The sequence below is a fragment of the Oncorhynchus tshawytscha genome, linkage group LG16, assembly GCF_018296145.1.
Source record: "Oncorhynchus tshawytscha isolate Ot180627B linkage group LG16, Otsh_v2.0, whole genome shotgun sequence".
In the NCBI taxonomy this organism is placed as follows: Eukaryota; Metazoa; Chordata; class Actinopteri; order Salmoniformes; family Salmonidae; genus Oncorhynchus; species Oncorhynchus tshawytscha.
In genome coordinates, this window is record NC_056444.1 from 87,900,413 (window position 1) to 87,925,913 (window position 25,501).

Sequence of the window (25,501 nt, forward strand, 5' to 3'; positions counted from 1 at the left end):
TTCAGAATGGGATTCTAAATATCCACCCATGAAGTCATTGAGGACATCTACCCATGGAGTAGTTGAGGACAACTGTCCATGGAGTAGTTGAGGACATCTGCCCATTTAATTTATTCAGAATGGGAATCTAAATATCCACCCATGGAGTAGTTGAGGACATTTATCCATTTAAATGGCCTTTTTTTAATGCCAGATAAATGTTTTGGCTTTAAATCCCATGTATTATTATTATTATGGATAAGTGTGTTTAGTTTAATCCGAAAGTATTTAGAATTGATTGTGAAGCTCAACAAAGTCACTTGTAGATGATCTAAACATGATTTGTGAAACATGCTAATATCGGTAAGACTTGGATGTAATTTTTGCGTCAAAGGCTCAAACTTTACCATTTGGAAACAACAGTGCCAGGGAAACAATCAGCTACTCGGTGTTGTCAAACGTTGTCCATAGACTCCCACAAAGGTAATGTTTTTAATGATTTTCAGCCCCTTTGATTGAACACTATTAACCTATATCTTATATCTACCCAATAATGTCCTCGGTCACCTTGATCAAAAGGTGCCGTCCTGCTTGTCGTTTCATTCATAATTCATGTTGTGGGCACACCCAAAGAGTCGGGTTGTGACGCGTCTGATACTCAGTGTTTATGTCTGTCCACGCTCTGATAGGAGAGAGAGGAGAGAAAGAGAGGAGAGAGAGAGAGAGAGAGGGGGGGTTGCCTGCCAGGGACAGGGTAGTGCTCGCATGTTTATAAACCACATCTCTCGTCGTGGGAGTGAACACCAATTGGAGAGAGACAGACGGAGTGAGAAGAGCAGACAGACAGGGAGAGAGCGAGAGAGAGGAGACGGAGGAGGGGAAGCCGCGGTGGTGGCAGGCTAACAGGGGCTCGCGGAGGGGGAACAGCTGGTGCCCCTGCATGTGTCTCCGTCTGTCTATCTCGGCGTGCACATGGATGACCACCTCAGTCTCCTTCAATCCCCACCGTCTTCCATTACCAAGACCCACCAGGACCACGCCGACCTCCGAGACCGCGACACCCTCGTAAACCACGGCTACACAGAGTCAGACATCGATGTGATGACGGTGGTGGTGTGCGGCGGAGACAACATGTTGGAGGAGTTGGTGACTCTACCAGGTCACCACTCTCTGGACCGGTACGAACGGAATCAACCGGACCACGAGTGCTGTGAGCGCGTAGTCGTCAACATCTCTGGGCTGCGCTTCGAGACTCAACTGAAGACCCTCTCCCAGTTCCCTGAGACTCTGCTGGGGGACCCCAAGAGACCCTTTAGTAATATTGGTTATACTGGGGGACCCCAAGAAGAGAATGAGGTAACTATAGTAATATTGGTATATATTGGTTATACTGTATTTAGTAATATTGGTTATACTGTATGTTAACTTCAAGAAGAGAATGAGGTAACTATAGTACTTTAGTAATATTGGTTATACTGTATGTTAACTTCAAGAAGAGAATGAGGTGACTATAGTACTTTAGTAATATTGGTTATACTGTATGTTAACTTCAAGAAGAGAATGAGGTGACTATAGTACTTTAGTAATATTGGTTATACTGTATGTTAACTTCAAGAAGAGGATGAGGTGACTATAGTACTTTAGTAATATTGGTTATACTGTATGTTAACCCCTAGAAGAGAATGAGGTGACTATAGTACTTTAGTAATATTGGTTATACTGTATGTTAACCCCTAGAAGAGGATGAGAACTTTAGTACTTCCACACAGTGGCAAGAAAAGTATGTGAACCTTTTGGAAATAACTTGATTTCTACATAAATTGGTCATAAACTTTTATCTGATCTTCACAATAGACAAACACAATCTTCTTAAACTGATAACACACAAACAATTAGATGTTTCATGTATTTATTTAACACACCAGGTAAACATTCAAAGTGTAGGGTGGAAAAAGTATGTGAACCCTTGTATTTAATAAACGGTTGACTCTACTATGGCAGCAATAACCTCAACCAAACGTTTTCTATAGTTGTGGATCAGACCTGCACAACGTCAGGAGGAATTTTGGACCATTCCTCTTTACAAAACTGTTTCAGTTCAGCAATATTCTTGGGGTGTCTGGTGTGAACCGCTCTCTTGAGGTCATCCCACAGTATCTCAATCGGGTTGAGGTCAGGACACTGCATCTCAATCGGGTTGAGGTCAGGACACTGACTGTGCCACTCCAGAAGGCGTATTTTCTTCTGTTGAAGCCATTCTGTTGTTGATTTACTTCTGTGTTTTGGGTCGTTGTCCTGTTGCATCACCCAACTTCTGTTGAGCTTCAATTGGCGGACAGATAGCCTTACATTCTCCTGCAAAATGTCTTGATAATCTTGGGAATTCATTTTTCTGTCGATGATAGCAAGCTGTCCAGGCCCTGAGGTAGCACAGCAGCCCCAAACTATGTTGCTCCCTCCACCATACTTTACAGTTGGGATGAGGTTTTGATGTTGGTGTGCTGTGCCTCTTTTTCTCCACACATAGTGTTGTGTGTTCCTTCCAAACAACACAACTACAGTTTCATCTGTCCACAGAATATTTTGCCAGTAGCGATGTGGAACATCCAGGTGCACTTTTGCAAACTTCAGACGTGCAGCAATGTTTTTTTTGGACAGCAGTGGCTTCTTCCGTGGTGTCCTCCCATGAACACCATTCTTGTTTAGTGTTTTACGAGACAATTTGTCTTACCGTGAGTTAATGAACATCAAGGCTTTTAGAGACACTTTTGTAACCCTTTCCAGCTTTATGCAAGTCAACCATTCTTAATCTTATGTCCTCTGAGATCTCTTTTGCTCGAGGCATGGTTCACATCAGGCAATGCTTCTTGTGAAGAGCAAATTCAAATGTTGTGAGTGAATTTTTATAGGGCAAGGCAGCTCTAACAAACGTCTCCAATCTCATCTCATTGATTGGACTCCAGGTTAGATGACTCCTGACTCCAATTAGCTTTTGGAGAAGTCCTTAGCCTAGGGGGTTCACATACCTTTCCCAACCTACACTGTGAATGTTTATGATGTCAATTATCAATGTAGACAAGAAAAATATCATATTAGTTCTTTGTTTAAGCGCACTGTGTTTGTCTATTGTTGTGAAGATCAGATAACATTTTATGACCAACTTATGTAGAAATCCAGTTAACTCCAAAGGGTTCACATACTGTTTCTTCCACTGTAGATTACTATACGCTTGTAGTGGACAGTAATATTTGACGTGTGTGCATACAGTTTATATGATATTATAAATACCTCACTTGTGACTCATTAATAAAACAAAGAAATGAACTTATTTATCGGACTCCATAAAGATAATTAAAATATACTTGATGAGTTGACCTTAGCGAGAATTAGTCTGAGAATTGTCTATATCAAAGGCAGATATTTAATTAACATTGTAAAACTAATGGATTCACAGACAAGGCATGAAGCTTAAGTTACAAAGCATTAATAGCCATTACAAGACATTATTCCAAGCGTATAGATTCTAAGGTTAACATACAGGACAAAGCATGAACAAAGAGACGCTTACGAAGCCTAGAAGCCTAAGAAATTAGAATTGATGATACAACCTTCCTCCGTGTACTGGATACAAGGATAATACATTCAAATCCATTTGTAACATCTGAACGTGTAACCTTTGAACCCAAAACGAACCCCCATTGACCAATTAAACCACACTAAGTTTACAGTAACATAAACACTCCCAGGCCCAATGTCCACAAGGTGTCATTTAGAGGCTTGTGTATGGGACGAGACCAATGTAAATAAGACAGAATTCCTAAGAGGACCATTTAACCTTTTTGCATATAGAGTTCACCCTATACAGATACAAGTAACCACAGAGATCATACAACCATATACAGTTGAGATCGTAAGTTTACATACACTTAGGTTGGAGTCATTAACTAGTTTAACTAAAAAAAAGAGAAAAAAAGTATTACTTACCTCAAATCTGAAATCCATAATAGAAGCTAGCCAGAAGCTAGCCAGAAGCCAACCAGCAGCTAGCCAGAAGCTAACCAGAAGCTAAGCAGAAGCTAGCCAGAAGCTAACCACCAGCTAACCAGAAGCTAGCTAGAAGCACAAGCATTTCGCTACACTCGCATTAACATCTGCTAACCATGTGTATGTGACAAATAAAATTTGATTTGATTTGATTTGATTTGAGCTAGCTAGAAGCTAACCAGAAGCTGGCCAGAAGCTAGCCAGTTTACTGGCTAAAGTTAGTATTGAGCTAACCACGGTTTGTGGTCATCAGCTATCCTTTAGCTCGAAAAGCTATCGCCAGTTTTGTGCAACGTGACTCAGACCAGAACATACCAGACCTATTTTTCTCTCCATATCCCCGGATTTCAACCGCAAGCTCTGGACATTTACACCTGGATCTCGCAGCTAGCTAGCTGCTATCCGTGTGACTATTGGCTGACGTCGATCCCGGAGCAAACATCAATTGTTCCGGAGCTGCCCAGCTGAAGAGTTCCATCAGCCACTCCTGGGCTACAACCACCTATCCGGACCCGTTTTACTGCCGATGCGGAGCCCCACCGGGCCTTCACAACTGGACTACCGACGTTATCTGCCCGAGGGAGTTATCCGGCTGGCTCCTCCGTCGCGACGTTACCTGAACGCCCATCTGCGGCCCGCTAATCGTTAGCTGTCTTAACGACTGCTATCTGAATACGTCTATCGGACAATTTTTCTTGGGTCACTGCAACTATATCTATTTTGACAATTGGATTGGTCCCCTCTGCCACACGGAACCCCACAAATCTACTGACGGAAACGCACGAGGTGGCTAAAAACAGACCTCCATCCTATGCTAGCTTGCTACCGATGGCCTGGCTAGCTGTCTGAATCGCCGTTACCCCAACCAACCTCACTACTCACTGGACCCTTATGATCACTCGACGAAGCATGCCTCTCCTTAATGTCAATATGCCTTGTCCATTGCTGTTCTGGTTCGTGTTTATTGGCTTATTTCACTGTAGAACCTCTAGCCCTGCTCATTATACCTTATCCAACCTTTCAGTTCCACCTCACACACATGCGATGACATCACCTGGTTTCAATGATGTTTCTAGAGACAATATCTCTCTCATCATCACTCAATACCTAGGTTTACCTCCACTGTATTCACATCCTACTATACCTTTGTCTGTACATTATACCTTGATGCTATTTTATCACCCCCAGAAAGTTCCTTTTACTCTCTGTTCCGGACGTTCTAGAAGACCAATTATCATAGCTTTTAGCCGTACCCTTATCCTACTCCTGTTCCTCTGGTGATGTAGAGGTGAATCCAGGCCCTGCAGTGCCTAGCTCCACTCCTATTCCCCAGGCGCTCTCTTTTGATGACTTCTGTAACCGTAATAGCCTTGGTTTCCTGCATGTTAACATTAGAAGCCTCCTCCCTAAGGTTGTTTTATTCACTGCTTTAGCACACTCTGCCAACCGGGATATTCTAGCCGTGTCTGAATCCTGGCATAGGAAGACTACCAAAAATTCGGAAATCTCCATTTCTAATTACAACATTTTCAGACAGGATAGAGTGTCCAAAGGGGGTAGTAGGAGTTCTGTCCTACTATCCAGGTCTCCACCCAAAAAATTTGAACTTCTACTTTTAAAAATCTACCTCTCTAAAAACAAGTCTCTCACCGTTGCCGCCTGCTATAGACCACCCTCTGCCCCCAGCTGTGCTCTGGACACCATATGTGAACTGATTGCCCCCCATCTATCTTCAGAGCTCGTGCTGCTAGGCGACCTAAACTGGAACATGCGTAACACCCTAGCCATCCTACAATCTAAGCTCGATGCCCTCAATCTCACACAATTATCAATGAACCTACCAGGTACCACCCCAAAGCCGTAAACATGGGCACCCTCATAGATATCATCCTAACCAACTTGCCCTCTGAATACACCTCTGCTGTTTTCAACCAAAATCTCAGCGATCACTGCCTCATTGCCTGCATCCATAATGGGTCAGCGGTCAAACGACCTCCACTCATCACTGTCAAACACTCCCTGAAACACTTCAGCGAGCAGGCCTTTCTAATCGACCTGACCTGGGTATCCTGGAAGGATATTGATCTCATCCCGTCAGTAGAGGATGGCTGGTAATTTTTTTTAAATGACTTCCTTACCATCTTAAATAAGCATGCCCCATTCAAGAAATGTAGAACCAGGAACAGATATAGCCCTTGGTTCTCTCCAGACCTGACTGCCCTTAACCAACACAAAAACATCCTATGGCGTTCTGCATTAGCATCGAACAGCCCCCGTGATGTGCAGCTTTTCAGGGAAGCTAGAAACCATTATACACAGGCAGTTAGAAAAGCCAAGGCTAGCTTTTTCAAGCAGAAATTTGCTTCCTGCAACACAAACTCAAAAAAGTTCTGGGACACTGTAAATTCCATGGAGAATAAGAACACCTCCTCCCAGCTGCCCACTGCACTGAGGATAGGAAACACTGTCACCACCGATAAATCCAATACAATTGAGAATTTCAAGAAGCATTTTTCTACAGCTGGCCACGCTTTCCACCTGGCTACCCCTACCCCGGTCAACAGCACTGCACACCCCAACAGCAACTCTCCCACGCCTTCTCCATTTCTCCTTCTCCCAAATCCAGTCAGCTGATGTTCCGAAAGAGCTGCAAAATCTGGACCCCTACAAATCAGCCGGGCTAGACAATCTGGACCCTTTCTTTCTAAAAATTATCTGCCAAAATTGTTACAACCCCTATTACTAGCCTGTTGAACCTCTCTTTCGTGTCGTCTGAGATTCCCAAAGATTGGAAAGCAGCTGCGGTCATCCCCCTCTTCAAAGGGGGGGACACTCTTGACCCTAACTGCTACAGACCTATCTCTCTTGCTGCTGGTGATTCTCTGATCCACCTCTACGCAGATGACACCATTCTGTATACTTCTGGCCCTTTTTTGGATACTGTGTTAACAGCCTTCCAGACGAGCTTCAATGCCATACAACTCTCCTTCCGAGGCCTCCAATTGCTCTTAAATACAAGTAAAACTAAATGCATTCCCTTCAACCGATCGCTGCCTGCACCTGCCCGCCCGTCCAACATCACTCCTCTGGACGGCTCTGACTTAGAATATGTGGACAACTACAAATACCTAGGTGTCTGGATAGACTGTAAACTCTCCTTCCAGACTCACATCAAACATCTCTAATCCAAAGTTAAATCAAGAATTGGCTTCCTATTTCGCAACAAAGCATCCTTCACTCATGTTGCCAAACATACCCTTGTAAAACTGACCATCCTACTGATCCTCGACTTCGGCGATGTCATTTACAAAATAGCCTCCAACACTCCACTCAATAAACTGGATGCAGTCTATCACAGTGCCATCTGTTTTGTCACCAAAGCCCCATATACTACCCACCACTGTGACCTGTACGCTCTCGTTGGCTGGCCCTTGCTTCATACTCGTCGCCAAACCCACTGGCTCCAGGTCATCTGCAAGACCCTGCAAGGTAAAGTCCCCCCTTATCTCAGCTCGCTGGTCATTATAACAGCACCCACCTTTAGCACGCGCTCCAGCAGGTATATCTCTCTGGTCACCCCCAAAACCAATTCTTCCTTTGGCTGCCTCTCCTTCCAGTTCTCTGCTGCCAATGACTGGAACGAACTACAAAAATCTCTGAAACTGGAAACACTTATCTCCCTCACTAGCTTTAAGCACCAGCTGTCAGAGCAGCTCACAGATTACTGCACCTGTACATAGCCCATCTATAATTTATCCCAAACAACTACCTCTCCCCCTATTGTATTTATTTATTTATTTATACATTTTGCTCCTTTGCACCCCGTTATTTCTATCTCTACTTTGCACATTCTTCCACTGCAATTCTACCTTTCCAGTGTTTTACTTGCTATATTGTATTTACTTTGCCACCATGGCCTTTTTTTGCCTTTACCTCCCTTATCTCACCTCATTTGCTCACATCGTATATAGACTTGTTTCTACTGTATTATTGACTGTATGTTTGTTTTACTCCATGTGTAACTCTGTGTTGTTGTATGTGTCGAACTGCTTTGCTTTATCTTGGCCAGGTTGCAGTTGTAAATGAGAACTTGTTCTCAACTTGCCTACCTGGTTAAATAAAGGTGAAATAAAAAATAAAATAAACCGCTCCATAAATGTCTTGTTAACAAACTATAGTTTTGGCAAGTCGGTTAGGACAGCTACTTTGTGCATGACACAAGTCATTTTTCCAACAATTGTTTACAGACAGATTATTTCACTTATAATTCATTGTATCACAATTCCAGTGGGTCAGAAGTTTTCATACACTAAGTTGACTGTGCCTTTAAACAGCTTGGAAAATTCCAGAAAATGATGTCATGGCTTTAGAAGCTTCTGATAGGCTAATTGTCATCATTTGAGTCAATTGGAGGTATACCTGTGGATGTATTTCAAGAACTACCTTCAAACCCAGTGCCTCTTTGCTTGACATCATGGGAAAATCAAAAGAAATCAGCTAGACCTCAGGATAAAAAACTGTAGACCTACACAAGACTGATTCACGCTTGGGAGCAAATTCCAAATGCCTGAAGGTGCCACTTTAATATGTACAAACAATAGTACGCGAGTGTAAATACGCAGCTGTCATACTGCTCAGGAAAGAGACGGGTTTTGTCTCCTAGAGATGAACGTACGTTGGTGTGAAAAGTGAAAATCAATCCCAGAACAACAGCAAAGGACCTTGTGAAGATGCTGGAGGAAACTGGTACAAAAGTATCTATATCCACAGTAAATCGAGTCCAATATCGACATAACCTGAAAGGCCGCTCATCAAGGAAGAAGCCTCTGCTCCAAAACTGCCATAACCAAGCCAGACTACGGTTTGCAGCTACACATGGGGATAAAGATCGTACTTTTTGACAAATGTCCTCTGGTCTGATGAAACACAAATATAACTGTTTTGCCATAATGACCATCGTTATGTTTGGAGGAAAAAGGGGGAGGCTTGCAAGCCGAAGAACACCACCCCAACCGTGAAGCATGGGGGTGGCACCATCATGTTGTGGGGGTGCTTTGCTGCAGGAGGGACTGGTGCACTTCACAAAATAGATGGTACCATGATGAGGAAAATTATGTGGATATATTGAAGCAACATCTCAAGACATCAGTCAGGAAGTTAAAGCTTGGTCACAAATGGGTCTTCCAAATGGACAATGACCCCAATCATACTTCCAAAGTTGTGGCAAAATGGCTTAAGGACAACAAAGTCAAGGTATTGGAGCGGCCATCACAAAGCCCTGACCTCAATCCTATAGAACATTTGTGGGCAGACCTGAAAAAGCGTGTGCAAGCAAGGAGGCCTACAAACCTGACTCAGTTACACCAGCTCTGTCAGGTGGAATGGGTCAAAATTCACCCAACTTATTGTGGGAAGCTTGTGGAAGGCTACCCGAAACGTTTGACCCAAGTTAAACAGTTTAAAGGCAATGCTACCAAATACTAATTGAGTGAATGTAAACTTCTGACCCACTGGGAATGTGATGAAACAAATGAAAGCTGAAATAAATCATTCTTTCTACTATTATTCTGACATTTCACATTCTTAAAATAAAGTGATGATCCTAACTGACCTAAGACAGGGAATTTTTACTCGGATTAAATGTCAGGAATTGTGAAAAACTGAGTTTAAATGTACTTGGCTAAGGTGTGTGCAAACTTCCAACTTCAACTGTATACGCCAATGATGTGATGTTCCTACCACATTCAGACTGACTGCATCACTTCTTTTTATAGGAAACATGCATGTGTTGAAAATCCCAAATTGTCAACTTACACACAGCTCTGACACACACACTTATCCCACCAGACATGCCACCTGGGGGCTTTTCACAGTCCCCAAATCCAGAACAAATTCAAGAAAACATGCAGCATTTTCGTCGTTATCACGTGGAACTTCCTTCCATCTCATATTGATCAAATAAACAGCAAACCTGGTTTAACAAAACAGATAAAGCAACACCTCACAACACAACGCCTCTCCCATATTTGACCTAGATAGTTTGTGTGTATTGATATGTAGGCTACGTGTGCCTCCATTTTTTTTTATGTAGTTCTGTCCTTGAGCTGTTCTTGTCTATTAATGTTCTGTATTATGTCATGATTCATGTTTTGTTTGGACCCCAGGAAGAGTAGCTGCTGTTTGATTTTGCAACAGCTAATGGGGATCCTCATAAAATACCAAATACTCCTTATATATACTCCTTATATCGCATAAAATAAGATATCAGGAAATATACTTATTTTATCGCATATTATCAGATATCAGGAAATATCAGTAGATAAATGTCAGCAGTAGAGTGAGCGATGTTACCTTCAAGTAGGTTTCTCGAGGGAGTTGGGGATGGGCTTAAGCATCTACCTCTGGTTGCAAATTCGAATCCAGTCATAGAAAGGTGTTCTTGATATTTTTGTTTTAAGCCTTATCCTTTACTTAACCACTCTGAGTTAATGTCTAACCTTAACCCTAACCTTAACCCTAACCTTAACCCTAACCTTAACCCTAACCTTAACCCTAACCTTAAAACCCTAACCTTAACCCTAACCTTAACCCTAACCTTAACCCTAACCTTAACCCTAACCTTAACCCTAACCTTAAAAATGTGGTGTTAATGTCTAAACTTCACCCTAAACACTTCGTTTGGTACAACATTTGGAACAACTTTGAAATGTAATGTTTGAGAAACTGGATGAACATCTAATTGTGACATGAGACTGCGAGATCTAGTTGAAATAAAGATATCCCCTGATATTGACCCGATTTGTTATGAGGTACTTTAACTGTTGACTATTTATTGTATTGTACTTTATGGTAACTCTAACCTTAAGACCAGGATGAGGTACAGAACGACATACTCTCTACTCGTCATTGTCTTAACACGTCATGCCTACTGCTGACAATTAATCAATTAACTATCAATATATCAATTATATCTCTGTCTGCCTGTATGTCTGTCTGTCACTGTGTTTGTCTCTGCCTGCCTGCCTGCCTGTCTGTCTGCCTGTCTGTCTGTCTCCCTGTCTGCCTCTCTGTCTGTCTCTGTCTCTGTCTGCCTTATTACTGCATTGTCTGTCTGCATTTCTCACTCATTAACATCTCTGTCTGTTTGATTTGATTTGATTTGATTTGTCTGCATGTCTATTTGTCTGTCTGTCTCTGTGTTTGTCTCTGTCTGTAAATTAAGTATTACTGCATATGTATCGGCCTCTCTCTATCCCCCCCTCTCTTTCTCCAGGTACTTTGACCCTCTGAGGAACGAGTATTTCTTCGACAGGAACCGGCCCAGCTTCGACGCCATCCTCTACTACTACCAGTCAGGCGGGCGTATCAGGAGACCTGTCAACGTGCCCATAGACATCTTCTCTGAGGAGATCCGCTTCTACGAGCTGGGAGAAGAGGCCATGGAGAAGTTCAGAGAGGATGAGGGTTTTATTAAAGAAGAGGAGAGACCACTGCCTGAAAATGAGCTGCAGAGGCAGGTATGGTTGAACACAGACAAACTCTGACAAAACACGTGAGTTTAGAAATGTTTGTTCCATTGAACATGCCGTAACAATAAAAGCATCCTTGATTTTTCTTTTAATGATACATTTACACCTTTACCAAAGAGAACCTACTACCTGCTTCCCTTTCTTCTTCTGGTTATCCTGAGTGTCACAGTTGGTAGAGCCAGGGTTGTGGTTCGGATTCCAACGGGCGAACAGTACGTGAACATGTATGCAGTTTCTCTGGATAAGGGTGAATGCTACATTACGTAAATGTAAAATGTTGATGCTCCCTTGAGCAAGGAATTTAAAATAAAGATGAAAACAAAATAATGTCCATCATGGGTGATCTAATACAGAATATCTCTTAAAAGGTGTGGTTAATACAGTATATCTCCTCTTAAAGGTGTGGTTAATACAGTATATCTCCTCTTAAAGGTGTGGTTAATACAGTATATCTCCTCTTAAAGGTGAGGTTAATACAGTATATCTCCTCTTTAAGGTGTGGTTAATACAGTATATCTCATCTTAAAGGTGTGGTTAATACAGTATATATCCTCTTAAAGGTGTGGCTAATGCAGTTTATCTCATCTTAAAGGTGTGGTTAATACAGTATATATCCTCTTAAAGGTGTGGCTAATGCAGTTTATCTCATCTTAAAGGTGTGGTTAATTCAGTATATCTCATCTTAAAGGTGAGGTTGATACAGTGTATCTCCTCTTAAAGGTGTGGTTAATACAGTATATCTCCTCTCCTCTTAAAGGTGTGGTTAATACAGTATATCTAATCTTAAAGGTGTGGTTAATACAGTATACCTTCTCTTAAAGGTGTGGTTAACACAGTATATCTCCTCTCCTCTTAAAGGTGTGGTTAATTCAGCATATGTCATCTTAAAGGTGAGGTTAATACAGTATACCTTCTCTTAAAGGTGTGGTTAACACAGTATATCTCCTCTCCTCTTAAAGGTGTGGTTAATTCAGCATATGTCATCTTAAAGGTGAGGTTAATACAGTATACCTCATCTTAAAGGTGAGGTTAATAAAGTATACCTCCTCTCATCTTAAAGGTGAGGTTAATACAGTATATCTACTTTCCTCTTAGAGGTGTGGTTAATACAGTATATCTCCTCTCCTCTTAAAGGTGTGGTTAATACAGTATAAATCCTCTTAAAGGTGTAGTTAATACAGTATATATCATCTTAAAGGTGTGGTTAATACAGTACATCTCCTCTCCTCTTAAAGGTGTGGTTAATACAGTATATCTAATCTTAAAGGTGTGGTTAATACAGTATATCTAATCTTAAAGGTGTGGTTAATACAGTATACCTCCTCTTAAAGGTGTGGTTAATACAGTATATCCCATCTTAAAGGTGATGTTAATACAGTATATCTAATCTTAAAGGTGTGGTTAATACAGTATTTCTCCTCTTAAAGGTGTGGTTAATACAGTACATCTCCTCTTTAGGTGTGGTTAATAAAGTATATATCCTCTCATCTTAAAGGTGTGGTTAATTCAGTATATCTCATCTTAAAGGTGAGGTTAATACATTATATATCCTCTCATCTTAAAGGGGTGGTTAATACAGTACATCTCCTCTCCTCTTAAAGGTGAGGTTAATACAGTATATCTCCTCTTAAAGGTGTGGTTAATACAGTATACCTCATCTTAAAGGTGAGGTTAATAAAGTATACCTCCTCTCATCTTAAAGGTGAGGTTAATACAGTATATCTCCTTTCCTCTTAGAGGTGTGGTTAATACAGTATATCTCCTGTTTTATACTCTCTCTTAAAGGTGTGGTTAATACAGTATAAATCCTCTTAAAGGTGTGGTTAATACAGTATATATCATCTTAAAGGTGTGGTTAATACAGTACATCTTAATGGTGAGGTTAATACCTCTCTCTTAAAGGTGTGGTTAATACAGTATATCTAATCTTAAAGGTGTGGTTAATACAGTATATCTAATCTTAAAGGTGTGGTTAATACAGTATACCTCCTCTTAAAGGTGTGGTTAATACAGTATATCCCATCTTAAAGGTGATGTTAATACAGTATATCTAATCTTAAAGGTGTGGTTAATACAGTATTTCTCCTCTTAAAGGTGTGGTTAATACAGTACATCTCCTCTTTAGGTGTGGTTAATAAAGTATATATCCTCTCATCTTAAAGGTGTGGTTAATTCAGTATATCTCATCTTAAAGGTGAGGTTAATACATTATATATCCTCTCATCTTAAAGGGGTGGTTAATACAGTACATCTCCTCTCCTCTTAAAGGTGAGGTTAATACAGTATATCTCCTCTTAAAGGTGTGGTTAATACAGTATACCTCCTCTTAAAGGTGTGGTTAATGCAGTATATTTCATCTTAATGGTGAGGTTAATACAGTATATCTAATCTTAAAGGTGTGGTTAATACAGTATACCTTCTCTGAAAGGTGTGGTTAACACAGTATATCCCATCTTAAAGGCGTGGTTAATTCAGTATATATCATCTTAATGGTGAGGTTAATACACTATATCTAATCTGAAAGGTGTGGTTAATACAGTTTACCTCCTCTTAAAGGTGTGGTTAATACAGTATATCTAATCTTAAAGGTGTGGTTAATACAGTATATCTAATCTTAAATGTGTGGTTAATACAGTATATCCCATCTTAAAGGTGAGGTTAATACAGTATATCTAATCTTAAAGGTGTGGTTAATACAGTATTTCTCCTCTTAAAGGTGTGGTTAATACAGTATATCTCCTCTTAAAGGTGTGGTTAATAAAGTATATCTCCTCTCATCTTAAAGGTGAGGTTAATACATTATATATCCTCTCATCTTAAAGGGGTGGTTAATACAGTACATCTCCTCTCCTCTTAAAGGTGAGGTTAATACAGTATATCTAATCTGAAAGGTGTGGTTAATACAGTTTACCTCCTCTTAAAGGTGTGGTTAATACAGTATATTTCATCTTAAAGGTGAGGTTAATACACTATATCTAATCTGAAAGGTGTGGTTAATACAGTTTACCTCCTCTTAAAGGTGTGGTTAATACAGTATATCTCTTCCCATCTTAAAGGTGAGGTTAATACAGTATATCTCACCTTAAAGGTGTGGTTAATACAGTATAGATCATCTTAAAGGTGTGGTTAATATAGTATATCTCATCTTAAAGGTGTGGTTTATACAGTATAACTCATCTCATCTTAAAGGTGTGGTTAATACAGTATATATCATCTTAAAGGTGTTTTATACAGTATATCTCCTCTTAAAGGTGAGGTTTATACAGTATATCTAATCTTAAAGGTGTGGTTAATACAGTATACCTTCTCTTAAAGGTGTGGTTAACACAGTATATCCCATCTTAAAGGTGTGGTTAATACAGTATATATCATCTTAATGGTGAGGTTAATACACTATATCTAATCTGAAAGGTGTGGTTAATACAGTTTACCTCCTCTTAAAGGTGTGGTTAATACAGTATATCTCCTCCCATCTTAAAGGTGAGGTTAATACAGTATATCTCACCTTAAAGGTGTGGTTAATACAGTATAGATCATCTTAAAGGTGTGGTTAATATAGTATATCTCATCTTAAAGTTGTGGTTTATACATTATAACTCATCTCATCTTAAATGTGTGGTTAATACAGTATATATCATCTTAAAGGTGTGGTTAATACAGTATATCTCCTCTCCTCTTAAAGGTGTGGTTAATACAGTATATCTCCTCTAATCTTAAAGGTGTGGTTAATTCAGTATATCTCATCTTAAGGGTGAGGTTAATACAGTATATCTCCTCTTAAAGGTCGAGGTTGATACAGTATATTTCCTCTTAAGGTGTGGTTAATAAAGTATATCTCCTCTCCTCTTAAAGGTGTTTTATACAGTATATCTCCTCTTAAAGGTGAGGTTTATACAGTATATCTCCTCTTAAAGGTGTGGTTAATACAGTATATCTCCTCTCCTCTTAAAGGTGTGGTTAATACAGTATATCTCCTCTAATCTTAAAGGTGTGGTTAATAAAGTATATCCCATCTTAAAGGTGAGGTTAATACAGTATATCTCCTCTTAAAGATGTGGTTAATAAAGTATATCTCCTCTCATCTTAAAGGTGTGGTTAATACAGTATATCTCCTCTCCTCTTAAAGGTGTGGTTAATACAGTATATCTCCTCTTAAAGGTGTGGTTAATACAGTATCTCTCCTCTCCTCTTAAAGGTGAGGTTAATACAGTATATCTCCTCTTAAAGGTGAGGTTCATACAGTATATCTCCTCTTAAAGGTGAGGTTAATTCAGTATATCCCATCTTAAAGGTGAGGTTAATACAGTGTATCGCATCCTAAAGGTGTGGTTAATACAGTATATCTCCTCTTAAATGTGAGGTTAATTCAGTATATCCCATCTTAAAGGTGTGGTTAATTCAGTATATCTCCTCTTAAATGTGAGGTTAATTCAGTATATCCCATCTTAAAGGTGTGGTTAACACAGTATATCCCATCTTAAAGGTGAGGTTAATACAATATATATCCTCTCCTCTTAAAGGTGTGGTTAATTCAGTATATGTCATCTTAAAGGTGAGAGTAATACAGTATATCTCCTCTCCTCTTAAAGGTGTGGTTAATACAGTATACCTCCTCTTAAAGGTGTGGTTAATACAGTATATCTCCTCTTAAAGGTGTGGTTAAAACAGTATACATCCTCTTAAAGGTGTGGTTAATACAGTATATCACCTCTTAAAGGTGTGGTTAATACAGTATACCTCCTCTTAAAGGTGTGGTTAATACAGTATATCCCATCTTAAAGGTGAGGTTAATACAGTATATCTCCTCTCATCTTAAAGGTGTGGTTAATACAGTATATCTAATCTTAAAGGTGTGGTTAATACAGTATATATCCTCTCATCTTAAAGGTGTGGTTAATGCAGTATATATCATCTCATCTTAAAGGTGTGGTTTATACAGTATATCTCCTCTTAAAGGTGTGGTTAATACAGTATATATCATCTTAAAGATGTGGTTAATACAGTATATCTCATCTTAAAGGTGTGGTTAATACAGTATATATCATCTCATCTTAAAGGTGTGGTTAATACAGTATATATCATCTTAAAGGTGTGGTTAATACAGTATATCTCCTCTCCTAAAGGTGAGGTTTATTCTTAAAGTATATATCATCTTAAAGGTGAGGTTAATACAGTATATCCCATCTTAAAGGTGAGGTTAATACAGTATATCTCCTCTCATCTTAAAGGTGTGGTTAATACAGTATATCTAATCTTAAAGGTGTGGTTAATACAGTATATATCCTCTCATCTTAAAGGTGTGGTTAATGCAGTATATATCATCTCATCTTAAAGGTGTGGTTTATACAGTATATCTCCTCTTAAAGTGAGGTTTATACAGTATATCTCCTCTTAAAGGTGTGGTTAATACAGTATATCTCCTCTCCTCTTAAAGGTGTGGTTAATACAGTATATCTCCTCTCCTCTTAAAGGTGTGGTTAATACAGTATATCTCCTCTCCTCTTAAAGGTGTGGTTAATTCAGTATATCTCATCTTAAACGTGAGGTTAATACAGTATATCTCCTCTTAAAGGTGAGGTTCATACAGTATATCTCCTCTTAAAGGTGTGGTTCATACAGTATATCTCCTCTTAAAGGTGTGGTTAATACAGTATATCTCCTCTCCTCTTAAAGGTGTGGTTAATACAGTATATCTCCTCTCCTCTTAAAGGGCGGTTAATACAGTATATCTCCTCTCCTCTAAAAGGTGTGGTTAATACAGTATATCTCCTCTTAAAGGTGTGGTTAATACAGTATATCTCCTCTCCTCTTAAAGGTGTGGTTAATACAGTATATATAATCTTAAAGGTGTGGTTAATACAGTATATATCATCTTAATGGTGAGGTTAATACAGTATATCTAATCTGAAAGGTGAGGTTAATACAGTATATCTCCTCTTAAAGGTGAGGTTGATACAGTATATCTCCTCTTAAAGGTGTGGTTAATACAGTATATCTCCTCTCCTCTTAAAGTTGTGGTTAATACAGTATATCTCCTCTTAATGGTGTGGTTAATACAGTATACCTCCTCTTAAAGTTGTGGTTAATACAGTATATATCATCTTAATGGTTAGGTTAATACAGTATATCTAATCTTAAAGGTGAGGTTAATACAGTATATCTCCTCTCATCTTAAAGGTGTGGTTAATACAGTATATCTAATCTTAAAGGTGTGGTTAATACAGTATATCTCCTCTTAAAGGTGAGGTTTATACAGTATATATCATCTTAAAGGTGTGGTTAATACAGTATATCTCATCTTAAAGGTGTGGTTAATACAGTATATCTCATCTCATCTTGAAGGTGTGGTTAATACAGTATATATCATCTTAAAGGTGTGGTTAATAGAGTATATCTCATCTCATCTTAAAGGTGTGGTTAATACAGTATATCTAATCTGAAAGTTGTGGTTAATACAGTATACCCCCTCTTAAAGGTGTGGTTAATACAGTATATCCCATCTTAAAGGTGAGGTTAATGCAGTATATCTCCTCTCCTCTTAAAGGTGTGGTTAATACAGTATATCTCCTCCCCTCTTAAAGGTGAGGTTAATACAGTATATATCATCTTAAAGTTGTGTTTAATACAGTATATATCCTCTTAAATGTGAGGTTTATACAGTATATATCATCTCATCTTAAAGGTGTGGTTAATACAGTACATATCATTTCAAAGGTGTGGTTTATACAGTATATCTCCTCTTAAAGGTGAGGTTTATACAGTATATCTCCTCTTAAAGTTGTGGTTAATACAGTATATCTCATCTCCTCTTAAAGGTGTGGTTAATTCAGTATAAATCATCTTAAAGGTGAGGTTTATACAGTATATCTCCTCTTAAAGTTGTGGTTAATACAGTATATCTCATCTCCTCTTAAAGGTGTGGTTAATTCAGTATAAATCATCTTAAAGGTGTGGTTAATACAGTATATCTCCTCTTAAAGGTGTGGTTAATTCATTATATCTCCTCTCCTCTTAAAGGTGTGGTTAATACAGTATATCTCCTCTTAAATGTGTGGTTAATACAGTATATCTCCTCTCCTCTTAAATGTGTGGTTAATACAGTATATCTCCTCTCCTCTTAAAGGTGTGGTTAATACAGTATATCTCCTCTCCTCTTAAAGGTGTGGTTAATACAGTATATCTCCTCTCCTCTTAAAGGTGTGGTTAATACAGTATATCTCCTCTCCTCTTAAAGGTGTGGTTAATACAGTATATCTCCTCTCCTCTTAAAGGTGTGGTTAATACAGTATATCTCCTCTCCTCTTAATGGTGTGGTTAATACAGTATACCTCCTCTTAAAGTTGTGGTTAATACAGTATATATCATCTTAATGGTTAGGTTAATACAGTATATCTCCTCTCCTCTTAAAGGTGTGGTTAATACAGTATATCTCCTCTTAAAGGTGTGGTTAATTCATTATATCTCCTCTCCTCTTAAAGGTGTGGTTAATACAGTATATCTCCTCTTAAAGGTGAGGTTTATACAGTATATCTCCTCTTAAAGGTGTGGTTAATATAGTATATCTCCTCTCCTCTTAAAGGTGTGGTTAATACAGTATATCTCCTCTCCTCTTAAAGGTGTGGTTAATTCAGTATATCTCATCTTAAAGGTGAGGTCAATACAGTATATCTCATCTCATCTTAAAGGTGTGGTTAATACAGTATATCTAATCTGAAAGGTGTGGTTAATACAGTATACCTCCTCTTAAAGGTGTGGTTAATACAGTATATATCATCTTAAAGGTGTGGTTAATATAGTATATCTCATCTCATCTTAAAGGTGTGGTTAATACAGTATATCTAATCTGAAAGGTGTGGTTAATACAGTATACCTCCTCTTAAAGGTGTGGTTAATACAGTATATCCCATCTTAAAGGTGAGGTTAATGCAGTATATCTCCTCCCCTCTTAAAGGTGAGGTTAATACAGTATATATCATCTTAAAGTTGTTTTTAATGCAGTATATCTCCTCTTAAATGTGAGGTTTATACAGTATATCTCCTCTTAAAGGTGAGGTTTATACAGTATATCTCCTCTTAAAGGTGTGGTTAATTCAGTATATCTCCTCTCCTCTTAAAGGTGTGGTTAATACAGTATATCTCATCTCCTCTTAAAGGTGTGGTTAATTCAGTATATATCATCTTAAAGGTGAGGTTAATACAGTATTTATCATCTTAAAGGTGTGTTTAATACAGAATATCCCATCTTAAAGGTGAGGTTAATACAGTATATCTCACCTTAAAGGTGTGGTTAATCCAGTATATATCATCTCATCTTAAAGGTGTGGTTAATACAGTACATATCATTTTAAAGGTGTGGTTTATACAGTATATCTCCTCTTAAAGGTGAGGTTTATACAGTATATCTCCTCTTAAAGGTGTGGTTAATTCATTATATATCCTCTTAAAGGTGAGGTTGATACAGTATAGCTCCTCTTAAAGGTGTGGTTAATACAGTATATATCCTCTTAAAGGTGAGGTTGATACAGTATAGCTCCTCTTAAAGGTGTGGTTAATACAGTATATCTCCACTTAAAGGTGTGGTTAATACAGTATATCTCCTCTACTCTTAAAGGTGTGGTTAATACAGTATATCTCCTCTTAAAGGTGAGGTTGATACAGTATAGCTCCTCCTAAAGGTGTGGTTAGTACAGTATATCTCCACTTAAAGGTTTGGTTAATACAGTATATCTCCTATCCTCTTAAAGGTGTGGTTAATTCAGTATATCTAATCTTAAAGGTGAGGTTAATATAGTATGTCTCCTCTCCTCTTAAAGGTGTGCTTAATACAGTATATCTCATCTCCTCTTAAAGATGTGGTTAATACAGTATATCTCCTCTTAAAGATGTGGTTAATACAGTATATATCCTCTTAAAGGTGAGGTTGATACAGTATAGCTCCTCTTAAAGGTGAGGTTGATACAGTATATCTCCTCTTAAAGGTGTGGTTAATACAGTACATTTCCTCTTAAATGTGTGGCTAATTCAGTATACCTCCTCTTAAAGGTATGGTTAATACAGTATATCTAATCTTAAAGGTGTGGTTAATACAGTATATCTCCTCTTAACGGTGTGGTTAATACAGTATATCTCATCTTAATTGTGTAGTTAATACAGTATATTCTCCTCTTAAAGGTGAGGTTAATACAGTATATCTCCTCTTAAAGGTGAGGTTAATACAGTATTTCTCCTCCCCTCTTAAAGGTGTGGTTAATACAGTATATCTCCTCTCCTCTTAAAGGTGTGTTTAATACAGTATTTCTCCTCCCCTCTTAAAGGTGAGGTTAATACAGTATATCTCCTCTTAAAGGTGAGGTTAATACAGTATATCTCATCTTAAAGGTGTGGTTAATACAGTATATCTCCTCTCCTCTTAAAGGTGTGGTTAATACAGTATAGCTCATCTTAAAGGTGAGGTTAATACAGTATATATCCTCTCCTCTTAAAGGTGAGGTTAATACAGTATTTCTCCTCTCCTCTTAAAGGTGTGGTTAATACAGTAACGCTCATCTCAAAGGTGTGGTTAATACAGTATATCTCATATTAAAGGTGTGGTTAATACAGTATATATCCTCTTAAAGGTGTGGTTAATTCATTATATCTCCTTTTAAAGGTGTGGTTAATACAGTATATCTCCTCTCAAAGGTGTGGTTAATACAGTATATCTCATCTTAAAGGTGTGGTTAATACAGTACATCTCCTCTTAGAGGTGTGGTTAATACAATATATCTCCTCTCATCTTAAAGGTGTGGTTAATAGAGTATATCTCATCTCATCTTAACGGTGTGGTTAATAGAGTATATCTCATCTTAAATGTTGAGGTTAATACAGTATATATTCTCTTAAAGGTGAGTTTAATACAGTATATCTCCTCTCCTCTTAAAGGTGTGGTTAATACAGTAAAGCTCATCTTAAAGGTGAGGTTAATACAGTATATCTCCTCTCCTCTTAAAGGTGTGGTTAATACAGTAAAGCTCATCTTAAAGGTGAGGTTAATACAGTATATCTCCTCTCCTCTTAAATGTGTGGTTAATACAAGAATATCTCCTCTCATCTTAAAGGTGAGGTTAATACAGTATTTCTCCTCTCCTCTTAAAGGTGTGGTTAATACAGTATACCTCATCTTAAAGGTGTGGTTAGTACAGTATATCTCCTCTTAAAGGTGAGATTAATACAGTATATCTACTCTTAAAGGTGTGGTTGCTGTTTGAGTACCCTGAGAGCAGTGGTCCGGCTCGGGGGATAGCCATCGTATCCGTGCTCGTCATCCTCATCTCCATCGTCATCTTCTGCCTGGAGACGTTACCGGAGTTCAGGGAGGATCACAAGGAGCCCGTCCCTCTGGCTCCCGTTATTAATGGCACTGAGCCGTACTTCTCCTCTCCGTTCTCCGACCCGTTCTTCGTGGTGGAGACGCTGTGCATCATCTGGTTCTCCTTCGAGCTGCTGGTCCGGTTCTTCGCCTGTCCCTCCAAGGCCACCTTCTCTAGGAACATCATGAACATTATAGATATCGTTGCTATCATACCCTACTTCATTACGCTGGGCACGGAATTGGCAGAGCAGCAGGGGAACGGGCAGCAAGCCATGTCCCTCGCCATCCTCAGGGTCATCAGGCTGGTCAGGGTGTTCAGGATCTTCAAGCTGTCCAGACACTCCAAGGTATCTATGTAGTACCATATCTATATAGCACAAACCTCCAAAGATGTGTTCAAGGTTCACTGTTGCCATCACTTTCCCTCTCACTGTCTGTGTGTGTGTGTACTGTCAAGCTGAAGCTGCGTTAAACCAAACAAATTGCCCTAATACAATAAACAAACAAAAATCCTAGCCACCGTGCTTCTACACCTGCATTGCTTGCTGTTTGGGGTTTTAGGCTGGGTTTCTGTACAGCACTTTGAGATATCAGCTGATGTAAGAAGGGCTATATAAATACATTTGATTTGATTTAATTTAATCAGAGTGAACTCTGTCTATCTATGATAGGTCTGAACTCTCTCTGTCTATCTATGGTAGGTCTGAACTCTCTCTGTCTGTCTAAGGTAGGTCTGAACTCTCTCTGCCTATCTATGGTAGGTCTGAACTCTCTCTGTCTGTCTATGGTAGGTTTGAACTCTCTCTGTCTATCTATGGTAGGTTTGAACTCTCTCTGTCTATCTATGGTAGGTCTGAACTCTCTCTGTCTATCTATGGTAGGGGCTCCAGATCCTGGGCCAGACCCTGAAGGCCAGCATGCGGGAGCTGGGTCTGCTCATCTTCTTCCTCTTCATCGGAGTCATCCTCTTCTCCAGTGCCGTCTACTTCGCCGAAGCCGACGACCCAGACTCCAGCTTTAGCTCCATCCCTGATGCCTTCTGGTGGGCCGTGGTCACCATGACTACTGTCGGCTATGGAGACATGCACCCGATAACCATTGGCGGGAAGATCGTGGGCTCTCTCTGCGCCATCGCTGGCGTGCTGACCATCGCCCTGCCCGTCCCCGTCATCGTGTCCAACTTCAACTACTTCTACCACCGGGAGACGGAGGGCGAGGAGCAAGCGCAGTACCTCCACGTGGGCAGCTGTCAGCCGCTGGCGGCCGAGACGGAGGAGGATGGGGAGGTGAGGAAGAGGAGCAGCTCTTCGTCGCTCAGTAAGAGTGAGTACCTGGTGATAGAGGAACACAGAGGAATGAACAGCAGCACCTTCAAACAGCAGCAGAACTTTCCCACGGCAACCACCGCTACCACGACGACAACCGTGACACAAAACAACACGGTGAACAGCGTCAGCAACAACAAGAAAATGTTCACTGACGTGTAGTCTATGGGCGTCATAACGGACTCATGGATTAATGCTTTAACAGATGTGGTTGAATGAGGAGAGACACATCACCACCATGAACCTCTAGCCGGCCATATCTAATGGGGATATATACACTACATGACCAAAAGTATGTGGACACCTGCTTGTTCAACATCTCATCCCAAAATCATGGGGATTAAATATGGAGTTGGTCCCCCGTTTTGCTGCTATTACACAGCCTCCATTCTTCTGGGAAGGCATTCCACTAGATGTTGAAACATTGTTGTGTGGACTTGCTTCCATTCAGCCAAAAGAGCATTAGTGAGGTTGGGCACTGATGTTGGGCGATTGGGCCTGACTCGCAGTCGGCATTCCAATTCATCCCAAAGGTGTTAGATGGGGTTGAGGACAGGGCTCTGTGCAGGCCAGTCAAGTTCTTCCACACCGATCAAGACAAACCATTTCCTTATGGACCTTGCTTTGTGCACAGGGGCATTGTCATGCTGAAACAGGAAAGGCCCTTCCCCAAACTTTTGCCACAAAGTTGAAAGTACAGAATCATCTAGAATGTCATTGTATGCTGTAGAGTTAAGATTTCCCTTCACTGGAACTAAGGGACCCGAACCATGAAAAACAGCCCCTTAGGCTTGTGTGCGGCTGCTCGGCCATGGAAAACCATTTCATGAACATCCCGACAAACAGTTAACGTTGCTTTCAGAGGCAATTTGGAACATGGTATGGCGTGTTGCACCCGAGGACAGACGATTATTACACGCTACGTAGTTCAGTATTCGGTGGTCCCGTTCTGTGAGCATGTGTGGCCTACCACTTCGCGGGTGAGCCTTTGTTGCTCCTAGACTTTTTCACTTCACAATAACAGCACTTACAGTTGACCAGGGAAGCTCTAGCAGGGTAGAAATTGGACACTTACTTGTTGGAAAGGTGGCATCCTATGACAGTGCCACTTTGAAAGTCATTGAGCTCTTCAGTTAGTCAATTCTACTGCCATTCTATGTTTGTCTGTGGAGATTGCATGGCTGTGTGCTCGAAATTATGCATCTGTCAGCAACGAGTGTGGATAAATAGCCGAATCCACTAATTTGAAGGGGTGTCCACATACCTTTGTAAAAATGGTGTACCATGATGATATGGACATTCCACAGGGCTGTACTCTGTTATAACACGGCAGTGTCTGGATGAAGAAGGAGAGAGAGATAGAGACATATAAAACACCAGAGACTAAGTCTTCAGCTGATTCTAACATCAGAGTGGTGTGTATTCAGGATAAATAGGGATCCTATATCAGAGTGTTGTGTATTCAGGATAAATAGGGATCCTATATCAGAGTGGTGTGTATTCAGGATAAATAGGGATCCTTAGTCACTTTCCCTATCCAGCCTCCACCCAGTACCCTGTCCTGAACATTAGTTACCACTATCCAGCCTCTACCCAGTACCCTGTCCTGAACCTTAGTCACTGTTACTATCCAGCCTCCACCCAGCACCCTGCCCTGAACCTTAGTCACTGTTGCAAGCCAGCCTCCACCCAGTACCCTGCCCTGAACCTTAGTCACTGTCACTATCCAGCCTCCACCCAGTACCCTGCCCTGAACCTTAGTCACTGTCACTATCCAGGCTCCACCCAGTACCCTGTCCTGAACCTTAGTCACTGTTACTAGCCAGCCTCCACCCAGTACCCTGCCCTGAACATTAGTCACTGTCACTATCCAGCCTCCACCGTGTACCCTGCCCTGAACCTTAGTCACTGTTACTAGCCTTCCCCAGTACCCTGCCCTGAACCTTAGTTACTGTAACTATCCAGCCTCCACCGTGTACCCTGCCCTGAACCTTAGTCACTGTTACTAGCCTTCCCCAGTACCCTGCCCTGAACCTTAGTTACTGTAACTATCCAGCCTCCACCGTGTACCCTGCCCTGAACCTTAGTCACTGTCACTATCCAGGCTCCACCCAGTACCCGGTCCTGAACCTTAGTCACTGTCACTATCCAGCCTCCACCCAGTACCCTGCCCTGAACCTTAGTCACTGTTACTAGCCTTCCCCAGTACCCTGCCCTGAATCTTAGTTACTGTAACTATCCAGCCTCCACCGTGTACCCTGCCCTGAACCTTA

General features: G+C 40.2%; 1 protein-coding gene across 1 annotated transcript; it reads left to right on the top strand.

The window, feature by feature from the left end:
* The first annotated feature begins 750 nt into the window (after positions 1-750).
* LOC112257196 (potassium voltage-gated channel subfamily A member 3) lies at positions 751-23,632 on the top strand. Its single transcript, XM_042298617.1, has 5 exons — positions 751-1,294; positions 8,875-8,884; positions 11,297-11,540; positions 21,783-22,250; positions 22,785-23,632. The coding sequence occupies exons 1-5, from the start codon at positions 952-954 to the stop codon at positions 23,388-23,390; spliced, it is 1,671 nt and encodes a 556-aa protein (XP_042154551.1). The 5' UTR covers positions 751-951; the 3' UTR covers positions 23,391-23,632.
* The last annotated feature ends 1,869 nt before the right edge of the window (positions 23,633-25,501 follow it).

Excerpts from the sequence above, each read along its gene's own strand:
- LOC112257196 (XM_042298617.1), top strand. The coding sequence starts at position 952 with ATGGATGACCACCTCAGTCTCCTTCAATCCCCACCGTCTTCCATTACC. Across the intron at positions 11,541-21,782 it reads AAAATGAGCTGCAGAGGCAG|GTGTGGTTGCTGTTTGAGTA; the intron begins GTATGGTTGAAC and ends CTACTCTTAAAG. Across the intron at positions 22,251-22,784 it reads AGCTGTCCAGACACTCCAAG|GGGCTCCAGATCCTGGGCCA; the intron begins GTATCTATGTAG and ends TATCTATGGTAG.